Raw genomic sequence first — 12,411 nt, forward strand, 5'->3', positions numbered from 1 at the left:
CAACAGGCTCGTCTGGAGGAGGGCCTATTCCCCTCGGTGCGGGAGCCATGCCTGAGAAGTCTTCCTGAGATGGAGTCGCAAGCCCCTGACCTGGCATCCTGGGACAGGGAGGAGCCCTGATGTGCAGCCTGACCTACATCCTTCCCACTGTGACTCTTCCTTTTCACAGCATTCCTCAGGGAAGCCGGCTGGGTTTTCAAGGCAACCCAGCCCATCATCTTTTAATGACTTTAATCACCAGAACATTCTTTCTTATAGTCATTTGAAAAATGCCTCCCTGTAACTTCCGCCTGCTGGAGCTACGCTGTCTAATCCCTTCCCATTTGACAGCCTTTCAGCATTTGAAAACAACTGATAGGCCTTTTATGTTTTGTCATTTCCAGGCTACAGAAGTCTGATTTCTTCCTCAGTTCTTTAGCAAACATGCTTTTCCGAGCTGAATCACGTCTCTCAGAATTGCCTTTCAAAATAATGTGCCCGCATCTGAGCATAATTATGCAGACACTCTGCTCTGACCGTCCTGGCCTATCATGATGGGCTCGGATCCCACTCTGTCCTCAGGTGGATTAGGTGTCCTTGCAGGTGCTCTGCCTCTTTTGGTTGGGGCATCGAGGGTAGGCAGCTCTGCATTCCTGGGGAGCAACTGGGTCTTCTGCTAAGTGCAGACTACGAGTGCTGCTCTCAGCCAGCAAGACATAATGCAGGGCTTCAGAATGGACAAGCAAGCTGGGGGGCTTCTCTAAACGTGCAACAACTCAGAGTGGAAACTCAAACCATCTCACGGATAGAGGCTAATAAACCCGCAGCCATGTTGCTGCTAGAGAGACCTGGCATCTTCCCCCTACAAGGAGACAGCAGGACAGGAGCACGCCCTCTCTCTCTCTCTCTCAGTAGTGCCACCCAACTACCAGGAAGGTGCCCCCATGCACCCCTGACCAAGGCTGAGCCATGCACCACGGCTCCCTCCAAGGTGCTCTGCTGCCCTCTGGTGGTGGACTCTGGCAGCAGCTTCAAAGAAGGGAGGACTTTCTCGGAAGTCATATATATGAAAGAGAGAGAGAGAGGATTCCCCAGGAGCCACCCTGGGACCAAGGGCATGAATGGAGGATAGCTTCCCAGGTAGCATAAGTCTGCAGGGAAGCTACAAAAAGAAACTGTGAAAATAAGGCAAGCAGGGGTTTCCGTTCATAACAGAACAGGGTCCGGGGAGAATGGGAGGGCCTGCTGGCACAAGTCATTCCCCTAAGCCAGTCCTCACCCAGCGGCATTTCCATTCCTGCTAACTCCTTCCTTTCCTCAAGTAAAGCTCACTTTTTGGCTGTCACTCAAACAAAATTACACATGAAAAGGATCTAGGGGATGTCAGGCACGCATTAGGTCCCTGAAAGTGATTTGTGGATGTCTCTCTCTACACCTGGGGTCCTCCTGCTCTCCTCATCCAGAACCCAGCGCAGGGAGTGCTGCTAAGACTTTACCAGATACTAAGTGTATTTGAGGAGAATCAATAAATTATGAACAATTCCCACTTAACCCCAAGTCCATTCTTTTAGGAAAGCTGCCCAGTAAGACTGTGGCAGGAACATCTGAGCCCTCCTTGTCTAGACCTTGAGTTGATACTAAAGGAAGGACGAGGGCAGCAAGGTTCAAAGCATACTTTCCCCTGGTCCTCACTTGTCAACATGGGTAGGGGAAAGAGGTCAGGAGAGAGGGGCCTTCCTCATACCCTCCTTGCTGCTAAAATCGTCCTTTGGGAAAAACTCAGCCTCAAGTAACTCCCAAATGCCCTCCTTCCTTGGAGGGGAAACTCTTTTAGAGAATGCGAGACAGAAGAACACAGTGCCCTAACACCTTCCTTCTATGGCCCTGCCGATCAGACCCAGTAGAATAGGGCCGGATTTCTCAATTTCTTGCCAGGGAGGGGAGGATTGCATTTCAAAAGGACCTCAAACAATTAGACCCCAAATCACACCTCCACCTAAGCAATAGGGCAGCCGGAGAGCAGTGGGGAGAGGGGAAAGGACAGGAATCCAGGAAGAGGTGGCCTCTCATCTTTCTTCTGGGTCTGTCCCCTTCCCCCACGTTCACACACATCCCTTTGGAATGAAAAAGCCAGGACTGGATCTGGGTCAGGTTAATGACAGCTATCACCAATTTGGCCCAAAGTTTCTATCTCTCTCTCAGGGTCCAAGTGGCAGAGGTAAAAGTCATCTGCACTCTCAGAGCTGCAATTTTCGGTTCTCTACCCAATGCTGTCCAAGCCCCCTCCCCCCCGCCCCCTGTGCTGAGACAAAGGGCAGTGTAATCCACTCGGACTCAACTCCGCTGTTCTGCCACCCTCCCAGAGCGAGTGGCCGCTGACCGCCGCAGACAGGGCGAAGCTGGGCGCTAGCTGGGTGGCCCACACGGCATCTGAGACCCTGCTTCCTGTGTGCATCTCCGTCTCCCCTTGCACACCGCTTCCAAGCCTCGGAGAACTCCGACACGGTGAGGGCTCTCTGTGCCGGGCCTGGGGGGCGAGCCCGGCTCCTCTAGCCAGCCATGTGCCGGTGGGCTCTTACCTATCTGCATGACTCTGCCGAAGACGGACGCGTTGTCCACCGTGCTACAGTTCCACCGCCGCTGGCGAAACTGGTACTGGCACTCCTGGATGCCCGTCTTGGCTCCCTCCCCGATGTAGGCCATGTGTTCCTGGTACAGTTGGCACAGCTTCCTCTGGCCAGGGGAAAGCCCAGGAAGCTGGCTGCACACGGGCTGGGCACCGATGATAAACATCTCGGGTCTCTGCACCGGGCTCATAGCTAATGACCTACAGCGGAGAGCCAGAAAGGGGACAGAAGGCCAAGGGGTGAGCGTGCGCTGTGTGCAGCATGAAGTCATTCGTTCGACACATTTAGCAAGTGCTTTCCTTCTGTGTGCAAGGCCCTGTACTGAGGGTTTGGAAAGGAAACTTCCTAAAACAGAGGCCCTGTCTTCAAAGGGCATTCTAGGAAACTGAAGCACAAACGCGCATGACACGGGAGGTGTCAAGGGCCAAAGCCAGACTTGCGCTTCTGCATCCACAGTGACCAGACAGAGACAGAGCTCTTACAGCCAGAGAAAATATTTTTTTTTTTTTTAAAGATTTTATTTATTTGACAGAGCACAAGCAGAAGGAGAGAGAGGGAGAAGCAGGCTTCCCGCTGAGCAAGGAGCCTGATGTGGGACTCGATCCCAGGACCCTGGGATCGTGACCCGGGCCGAAGGCAGCCGCTTAACCGACTGAGCCACCCAGGCGTCCCCAGAGAAAAGATTTTATAAGCAATGGCCAGAGTGTGAAATGGGTCTTAAGGGATGGGGGCAGGCAGAGAAGGGCAACAGAGAGGGCAGAGGACATTCATTCCAGGTGGAGGACAGAAACAGCCAAACCTTAACAGGACAGCACATGACTTATTCAGGGGGTGCAGATGATTCATTCACTTTAGCCCGTGTGCAGGGTATGTGATGGAAAGCAATAAATTCCTTCAAATAGCACTGCCCTTATGCCTTGCAAACAGAAGCCAATTTACATACATCACAACACAGTCTAAAGGTTTTCGCTTCCATATCCCACCCACAAATCCCCTAACCCACTCTATCCGTTCAGGGGCCCTCGCTTCGGCTCATGCTCTACCAGATAGAGTAAAGTGTTCAGTTAGATGAGAAGACTGTAAGATGTGCCATCTGAGTACAAATGTGAGCGGGGCCCAGCCCAGGCAAGATAGGTGGGGAGGGCCGGCCATTTCCAGGTTGACTTGGCCATGACAGTAGTCTTAAAAACACAAAAGAAGGCCACACAAGGGTCCTGCAAATCTCTCAACCTCTCATCTGGTCTTCAGACTTATAAAATAGGAATTCTACTCTCCTTGCTCCCACTGGAAAAAAAGAAATCAATGTTCTTATTGATCCAATAACAACGCAAGAGCTATTTCTAACAACCCATGGGGACGGAGGAAGGTCCCAAAAAAGGGGAAAGCAGACAGGATCAGAGGAAAAACCCAAATGAACTAATCCTTTATCCTCGCTGAACCTTCACCTCTGGGGGCTTGTTCGAGGAAAGGCTGTCCTAGTTTTCCTGGGATGAAAGCGTCCTTAGGATTCCTACCAATAAAGGAATGATCACAACGCATGGTGACCCTTCTCCACATTTAATTACCAAAGGAGGCGTAGGTTGTAGAGAAGGGCCTCAGCCGCTCTCACTCACCACCAGGAGCTGGCTTCGGCCGGAAGCTGGGCCCAGCTGGACAGCAGAGCGGCGGCTAGCAGCAGGAGGCTGGCCATGGTTGGCCTCGGCCTCGGCCCCCCCCAGTGCCCTGGGAAGACCCCGGGGGCAGTCGGCTTCCGAAATGGGGCTCCCTGGAGAAGACAGAATGGAGGGAGCATCAATGTGGAGATGCAGCCGATGAGGCAGGACCGGGGGAGACGAGGAGAGGGTTAGCACCAAGGATTAGGTGCTAAGGGGGGCTAACGTCAAGTTCTGCTCCCCCCACAAAGAGATTCAGCCTCTTTCCATCTTCCATCTCCTACGGCTACTCTTCTCACCGGGGGACCGCCTTTGTGTCTCTTACCCCAAACTGTGGGAACCTTACCCAGGACCTAATTCCAAAGGAAACAATGAGCTGAGAAACTAGAAAAGAGAAATGAAAACAAGTCATTTCCAAAACAGAATGTGCTCCAGGTAGCATCAAGGAAGATGCTGTGGTTGCTGCAGCTCACACCTGCCCTTCTTCCAGAACATCCAAAGAAGCCAGGGCACCATCCACTCCTCCCTGTACATCTCACTCCAGTCAGAGCGCTCCTTCCTGGGCTAAGAACAGCTGGTGAGTTGGATTTGCCTGCAGCCAAATAGGAGTCTTCCCTCCCAATGTGTACCCTTCTCACTCCAAGGAAGTTTCCGCATCTCAGCTCCTGTTTACCAGGAATAGAGCAGACAGAAGGGCGAGGACTTTGCACTTTCTCAGGGCAGCTTCTCTGACAAATGCCATGTGCCCCTAAAGCTCCCTCGGGTGAGGTGGTCTCTTCCTAGGTGGCCTCCTTCCCCTCCTCTGCGCTGTGGCCCTCGAGGGGCGGCCGGGAGCACTGACGGCAACAGCGAGCTCTTGGTCTGCAACGCCGGCCTCAGTGGTCTGCGCCGAAGACGCATCTTCCAAAAGCAACGACCCCTTCCCTTGGAGCTCAAGAGTTTCCCACATCTTTGCCTGTGCTTTTTGTAACTCACGCTTGTGCCTGTATCCCCGAAAGAGCACCCTTCCTCCAGCCCTTGGAAACAAACGGAAAATCCTTGCTTCTGGATCCTAGAGCAAGTCTATAAAAACACGCCCCCTCCCACTCACCCCCACCTCGTTTCCCCCTTAGCTTTCATCCAGGGCGTGACCCCACATCTCCAACGAGTCTTCTTCCCAGGACCCCTTAACACCTCCAACTCTACACCCGCTCACACACACACTGGCGCGCGCGCTCCCAGCCGCCCCCACCCCATCTCACCGCGCGGCTCCCGCGGCCCTGGGTCTCCGGGCTCTCCAGGAGGGGGCGGCAGGTGCTTCGGGTCATCAGCCTAGGAGATATTTTTGTCCTGGGGCCACCAAGAGAGGAAGGTGGCCTGAACAGGGTCCAGGGAAGCTGGGCCACAGCCTGGTCCCCACCCCCTTTTGGTTTTTCTTCTTGAGGTCTCAGCTGGGGCGGGAGCACCAACAGGCAGGTGTGTGGGGCCGGCAGGGGGCAGATCAAAGAAGAAACTTGCTCCTTCCCCTTTGTCATGCAGAGCCCGCTCGGAAATGATCTGGCCTCTAGCGCCGCGGACTAACAGCTCCCCACACTCTACTTTCCTAACAGACCTCGCCTCCTCTAAAGGATGCCCCCTCCCCCTCTACCCTCTACCCCCCATAAATCCTCCCCGTCCCTCAGGGCAGGAGGTCTGTGAATGCACCGACTGGAACCAAGAGAGATGCAGCAGAGATAGGGCCGGCACCAGAAGCTAATGGCTTTATGGAGGGGAGGGAACCAGGTCCAGAGAGGGGAGGACGAGAGAAGAGCTTCAAAGGGTTTCCTTGTGCAAACATCCTCAACTCCACCTACCAGTCCTTCTTGGGGACTGAGGAGTCTGAGCTGCCCCCATTCCCCTGTGGTCCTCCTCCCTCCCCCACACCTACCCTCCCGCCACCGCGCCTCCCGCCGACCCCACACATCCTCACACGTTCCTACTGCCCGAGAGCTGAGTTCTGTCTCCCAACGGGTGACACGTCTTATCCCCGGGGATGCCCCCCTCACACCAGCGTCTCTCACTTCTGCCACACCTTTTCATCAAGCTCCTGTGAAATCTTTCTGGCTCTGCAACTCCTAGGTTCAACCGAGGCCACATGGGCGGGGGGGCACCGTTTCTGAGCCAAGGACAGGAGTCCGTGCCTGCTAATGGTCACTGTGGCTTTGACTCCCCAGTGACAGGCCAGCTAGGGCCAAACTTCCCAAGAGCTGCTAATCCCACCTCTCGGTGCCTCACGAGCATAAACGGAGAGAGGGCTCACGGCCCAGCTGTTCCTACCATGCTGTGCTTTCCATGGCCGCGCATTAAAAAATATATATATTTTAAAAACTTTAAAAAGAAAAAACAGACTGCTGCACGTGTGGTGACTTCTTTCTCTGCCTTCCAGATGTGTGGCACCTGAAATTGCACGCCCTCCCTGCCCCCCCCCCCACCTCCACGACAACCTCTCAGGATGCTCTCTGGCAGGACGCAGGCAGATGTGACCCACCCTTGGCATGTCACAGAGCCCTAGGGGCCAGCTCTCGGCCCTGGCTTACATTCTTGGCCTTCCTTGTGCGGAGCTGGGAGGAGAAAAGTGAAGACTGGTGATTGGGTTCATCAACATGGGCAGCATAGAAACTTGTGGCCTCAGCCCAGCCAGGGTGGAGGGAAGCTGGGTGGGGCCGGATGGTTTGGCTTTGATGAGTGGGACACATGGAAAGCCCTGTTTGTGCTCACAGGTGAGGTTTACAGCACGACTCAACCAGGGGAGGCTCTTCTTTGCATAGGAAGAAAGAGCTAGTAAATACGGAAAAGACAGGGGAGGGAATTCCTTGTTCCGCCTTTTGTCATAACCACGGATTTCCTCAGAGAACGAAAGCCTCTCCCCTTGCTGGGGGGTGAATCCCGCTATCAAACACAGCAAACACAGTGAAGCACGGGGGACTCCAGGGTCTCTGTCCTTTAGTGGTAGAGGGTCAGGGAAAGGGAAGATGCCTCCAGAGGGCCAGAAGGAGCTGGTCAGACATCTGCTCTGCCCTGCTTCTTCAGTCAGTTATTTGTTTATTCATTAAAGTCATTAATCAAAGGTGCACCAGGGGCCTCGTCTGTAACAGTTACTGCTCTAAGGGCTGGAGACAGGGCAGTGAGCAAGGAAACGCCTCCTGTGTTAGGTCCCGTGAATACTGCAAGAAGGAAAGCCGGGACAAGAATCAAGAATGGTAAAGGGTGATAGTGTACATTCTTCGGGGTCCCGTAGGGAAAGCCAGACTCTGAAATAACTGCCCAGCCCACCTCTCTTCAAACTGCTGTGGAGATAGGGAGGTGGCAGGGCTGTGACCCCACATCCCGGACTCCGCTGTGCCATGTCCTTCTCTGAGACTGCGATGCCCGGCTTTACCAGCACAACCAAAGGGGTGCATATTTGAAGACAGGGCTCCAGGTCTTCTTCCTTTTTTGGTTTCGGTCATCATTTTTAATTCCCTTAAGTAGTTAGCCCAGAGGTAGGAGCGCAAGGAGAGAGACGTGGACAAGTGGGGCTGACCTGTGCTTCCACACACACCTCAGAGCAGTCCCACCATGAAACACAACCCCCTACCCCCCACGGCAGGGCTTTGACAAGGTCATTAGCTGTTCACAGAGGCCACCACTGGGTGGTCAGGACTGACCTCCCCCAGAGCCCGAGAACTCAAGTAAGGTACGAGTCACACATGAAATGGTGTCACATCCCACACCTGCCCCATTGTCCCAGACAGGCACCCTCACACCTAAAAACCTACCCAGAAATAACCAACAGCCTCCAGGGCAGCGTTTTCCTGGTTGCCACTGGCTAATTCTTTCTGTGTGACCCAAGGAGGAGCTATGGAACGTGTGATTAAAAAATACATTTTGCAGTCCACCTGGACTGCAGTCCAGCACGTGACTCCTGATCTCAGGGTTGTGAGTTCGAGCTGGGGCATGGAACCTCCTTAAAAAAAATACCTTTGCAATTTTGTCAGTGTTCCTGACAGACACTCTTAGCAGTCTTTGGGAAGCGAGTGTCTCCCTTTGTGAACTCTGGCCACACTCCCATTGTCTCCAGTGATTCCATGATTTCTGTGGGGGCAGGTAGGGCAGGAGCAGGATGCTGGAGCCTTCTCTCCCTTCCGCCACATCATTTCCACCACTGTAGAGAAAGATTCTTTTTTTTTTTTTTTTTTAAGTAGGCTCCACACCCCGCATGGAGTCCAATGCGGGGCTTGAACTCACGACCCCGAGATCAAGAGTCAGACACTTAACTGACTGAACCACCAAGGTGCCCCAAGAAAGATTCTTTATGGATCTCAAAACACTTGACAAACACCTCCTAAAATGCACTCAGGCTCAGTAATTTCCTTCTCTATTTTCAGGTAAATACACCTGAACACCAGAGCAGTCCTCTGTGGTCTAACCCAATGGCGCCCACACCAATTTTCCTGAAACACAAATCTTGCATCATAATATTCCCATTTGAAGACTTATAGTGGTTACCAGCTCTTCAACCATTCTAAACTTCCCAGCCTGGCCTCATTTTACGTCTCATTCTTCTCCTGAAATTCCCGCTTTGGGGTCTCTTTTCCAATCTCTCCCTGCTCCTAGAACAAGCTCTGCCCCTCCCACCCCCCAAGCCCTCATTCTGCTCCTCTTCCCAGGAATGCTTTCTCATCTCCAAAAATACTTCCAAGTCCGTGCTCAAGATTCACTTCTTCCATAAAGTTGTCTTTGATTAATTCCATGCCATGGAAATCTTTCCATTGACTTGGGATTTCCTTGGCACTGTGAAGACACCATTCCACACAGGCTGCCTTGGAACCGTGCATATTTCTTCCAGTAGACGCGAAGTTTCCCGAACGTACAAACTTATCTCCCCTACTTCCTCTGTATGCACCACTGTGCCTAGTATAGTTTTACTAGATAATAATAAATGGCTCTTGGTTGATAACTGGTGACAATACTTGATACTAGAGGACACTTACTGAGCACCTTCTACATGCACTGAGACAAATATTTTATATCCAATTCTCTCATTTAAGCTTCACTAAAATTCTATGTGATCTATGCCATTATTATCCTCGCTTTGAATATAAGGGAAAAAATCCTTTATGGGGACGCCTGGGTGGCTCAATTGGTTAAGCATCTGCCTTCGGCTTGGGTCAGGGTCCTGGGATCAAGCCCCGCTCCAGGCTCCCTGCTCAGTGGGGAGTCTGCTTCTCCCTCTCCTTCGGCTTCTTCCCCCAGCTCAAGCTCAGCTTGGGCTCTCTCTCTCAAAAAAATAAATAAAATCTTTAAGAAAAAAAAAGAGAGAAAATAGAAGGCAGGCTATGGAGGCCAGTCTCTCTTGGACAAAGGAGTCCTTTTGGTTTCCATATGGCCCAGCCCACAGAAAAAGCTGCTTCTACTAATGTATCCCTATTTGGCAATCTACTGTTCGCTGCTAATTGAGATTCTGGAGATTCCAGGTCTCAGCTTTGTTTCTACCTTTTCCTCAAAGACATGAGTAGCAGGCAGCCTCTAAAGCTGTTTATTATAAGATAACCTGAAAATGTCTAAAACGGTGCTCCTTGCAGCGCTTCATCTAGCCGTGGGAAACATGAAAAAGCTACTCTGTAAGGCAGGACACACCAAGTGCCGGAAGAGTCCAAGGGATGCTTCATAGTCAGGAAGTGGGAATGGAGTAGGACCTTGAAGAATGTGTAGGAGAAAAGGGGAAGAAGGATTTCCCATAAAGATGGGGTTTGGTCAAAGAAAATTTCAAGGTGTTTTGAGAAAGGTAGGAGAGAGACTGCAATAAAGAAGGACTTCAATAATTTCCAGTGTCCTCAGAATCATTCTTGTTCATTAAATTTATGAAGTCCCTCTGAACCCCGATACTGAATTCCCAACAAGCATTCAGCCATGCGCCACCCAGGAAAACTCGCGTGATCTGCAGTAATGGGACCTGAAAGGGTGGCTGGGTAAATCTTCCCAGAGAGCTCAGTACAGGAGTTGAGATACTGATTGATCACACTCTCCCTCACAATCTTGCTTGTTCTTTGCCCTCCAAGTCTCTTCCTGGATCCAGGCCTAAAATCTTGCTGCTCATCTTGACTCCTCCCTCTCCTTTACCTTCCACGCCCAACCAATTGTCAAGTCCTCTTGGCTGGGCTTCCATAGTATTTACAAAGCGTATTCCCCACCCTCCGCTCCTGCGGCCCCACTTCGAGCTACAAGAGCCTGAGAATGGCCTCCTTTGCCTCCAACAATTTGTAAGTGTCTTTTGTCTAATTCTTATCTTTGGAATGATTGAATGAATTCCTTCCACGCTCAGTTCTCTGATTTCCAAGGTAATAGCCAGCTACCAGGTTACTCAAAGTACCCTCCCCAGACTCACAGTATCAGTATGGCTTGGAAACTGATTAGATATACAAATTCTCAAGCCCCACCCAGACCTGCTAAATCTGAACTCTGCGGATGGTGCCGAGCAATCTGTTTACACAAGCTTTCCAGGTGCTTCTGGTGCACACCCAAATCTGAGAACCTCTGTCATAAAGCAGCCCATAGGAATTAATGCGCTAAATCTTTCAGGGAACATGTATCTGTGTTAATGGCAAATTTCTACCTGTCGGTGCCTTAAACCAGTGGCTTCTTACCTGGGGGCCCCAGAACCACAGAACTTATGCAAACCAAGCACTGTCTCTGGAAGGAATACATACGTCTACCTACTTCCACTGTGATGATCTCCATGTATATAGACCCTTATAATTAATAAAACCCTAATTCATTTGGAAGTGTTACTGATGATTGTGGTTGCTGGTGGTTGCACAACCCCAGGAATAGATTAAAAACCACTGAACTGTACACTTTATTTTTTAAGATTTTTTTTTTTTTTTAGTTCATTTGAGAGAGAAAGAAAGAGCACAAGCAGGAGAGAGGAAGAGGCAGAGGGAGAAGCAGACTGCCCGCTGAGCCGGGAGCCCGACGTGGGGCTCGATCTCAGGACCTGGAGATCATGACCTGAGCCGAAGGCAGATGCTCAACCATCTGAGCCACCCAGGCGCCCCAGAATTGTACACTTTAAACAGGTGAATTGTATGGTATTGGAGTTATAGCTCAGCAAAGCTGTTACTTTTTTTTTTTTTTTTTAAGTGTTCCTGATAATGCAGCAATTCCATTTTCCTGGAGATGTCTGCCCACGTGCACGCCAGGATGCATGTCAAGAATAGCAGTGCTATTAGGGGTCTCAAACTGGAGTGGCTTCCGGGTGGCTCAGTTGGTTAATTGTCTGACTCTTGGTTTCGGCTCGGGTCATGATCTCAGGGTCGTGGGATCGAGCCCCATGTGGGGGTCAGCGCAGAGTCTGCCCCTCCCTCTCCCTCCGTTCCTCCCTCTGCTCTTTCTCTCTTATAAATAAATACAACCTAAAAAAAAAAAGATTCTCTCTCCCTCTCCCTCTGCCCCTCTCCTGCCCGGCTTGCACACTCACTCTCTCTCTCTCAAAAAAAAAAAGAGCCTCAAACTAGAAACAACACACATATCCACAACCATGGATGGACCAATTAATTGTGATATATTAATGCAATGAAATATTAGGCAGTGATGAAAGTGAATGAAGTACAGTTACATGCAACAACATGCGTGCATCTTACAAACATGACGTTGAGAAGAAGCAAGTCACAAAAGAATATAAAAACTATGATTCCATAGGGATCCATACATGGTACGTGGGGAAGGCAGGGAAACAATGACTGTGACCGTCAGGAGAGTGGTTTCCTCAGGGGTGGAGAGGGGACTGTGATGAGGATAGGACATAAGAGAATTAATTTGTGGAGTGCCAGCAATGTTCTGTTTCTCAGCCTCAGTAAGGGGTACATGGCAATCCCCTTTATAACAATGTATTAAGTTGTGCATATACGCTCTATACATTGTTCTGTGTATGTTATATCACACAACAAAAAAACCTTTTTTAAAAGATTTAATTTATTTATTTGACAGAGAGAGAGAGCACAAGCAGGGGAGCGGGGAGAGGGAGAAGCAGACTCCCCGCTGAGAAAGGAGCCCGATGTGGGACTCGATCCCAGGACCCCAGGATCATGACCTGAGCAGAAGGCAGACGCCCAAACGACTGAGTCACCCAGGTGCTCCCAAAAGACATTTTTTTT

General features: G+C 51.0%; 1 protein-coding gene across 2 annotated transcripts in view; it reads right to left on the reverse strand.

Annotated features, from left to right (window-relative positions):
* The window catches only part of WNT5B (Wnt family member 5B), a 108,426-nt gene that overhangs the window by 8,112 nt on the left and 87,903 nt on the right, over nt 1–12,411 (reverse strand). Inside the window, exons 2-3 of one of the 2 annotated variants that reach the window (XM_081820970.1) lie at nt 4,220–4,371; nt 2,559–2,806 (exon numbers count right to left, since the gene is read on the reverse strand). In XM_081820970.1, the coding sequence (XP_081677096.1) occupies nt 2,559–2,806; nt 4,220–4,371 (400 nt within the window). Of the gene's footprint in view, nt 1–2,558; nt 3,128–4,219; nt 4,372–12,411 lie in introns of those variants that run through there. The other variant, XM_081820969.1, reaches the window with a different exon arrangement.

Source organism: Leptonychotes weddellii, chromosome 5, assembly GCF_054177405.1.
Source record: "Leptonychotes weddellii isolate Sample4059 chromosome 5, ASM5417740v2, whole genome shotgun sequence".
Classification (NCBI taxonomy): Eukaryota; Metazoa; Chordata; class Mammalia; order Carnivora; family Phocidae; genus Leptonychotes; species Leptonychotes weddellii.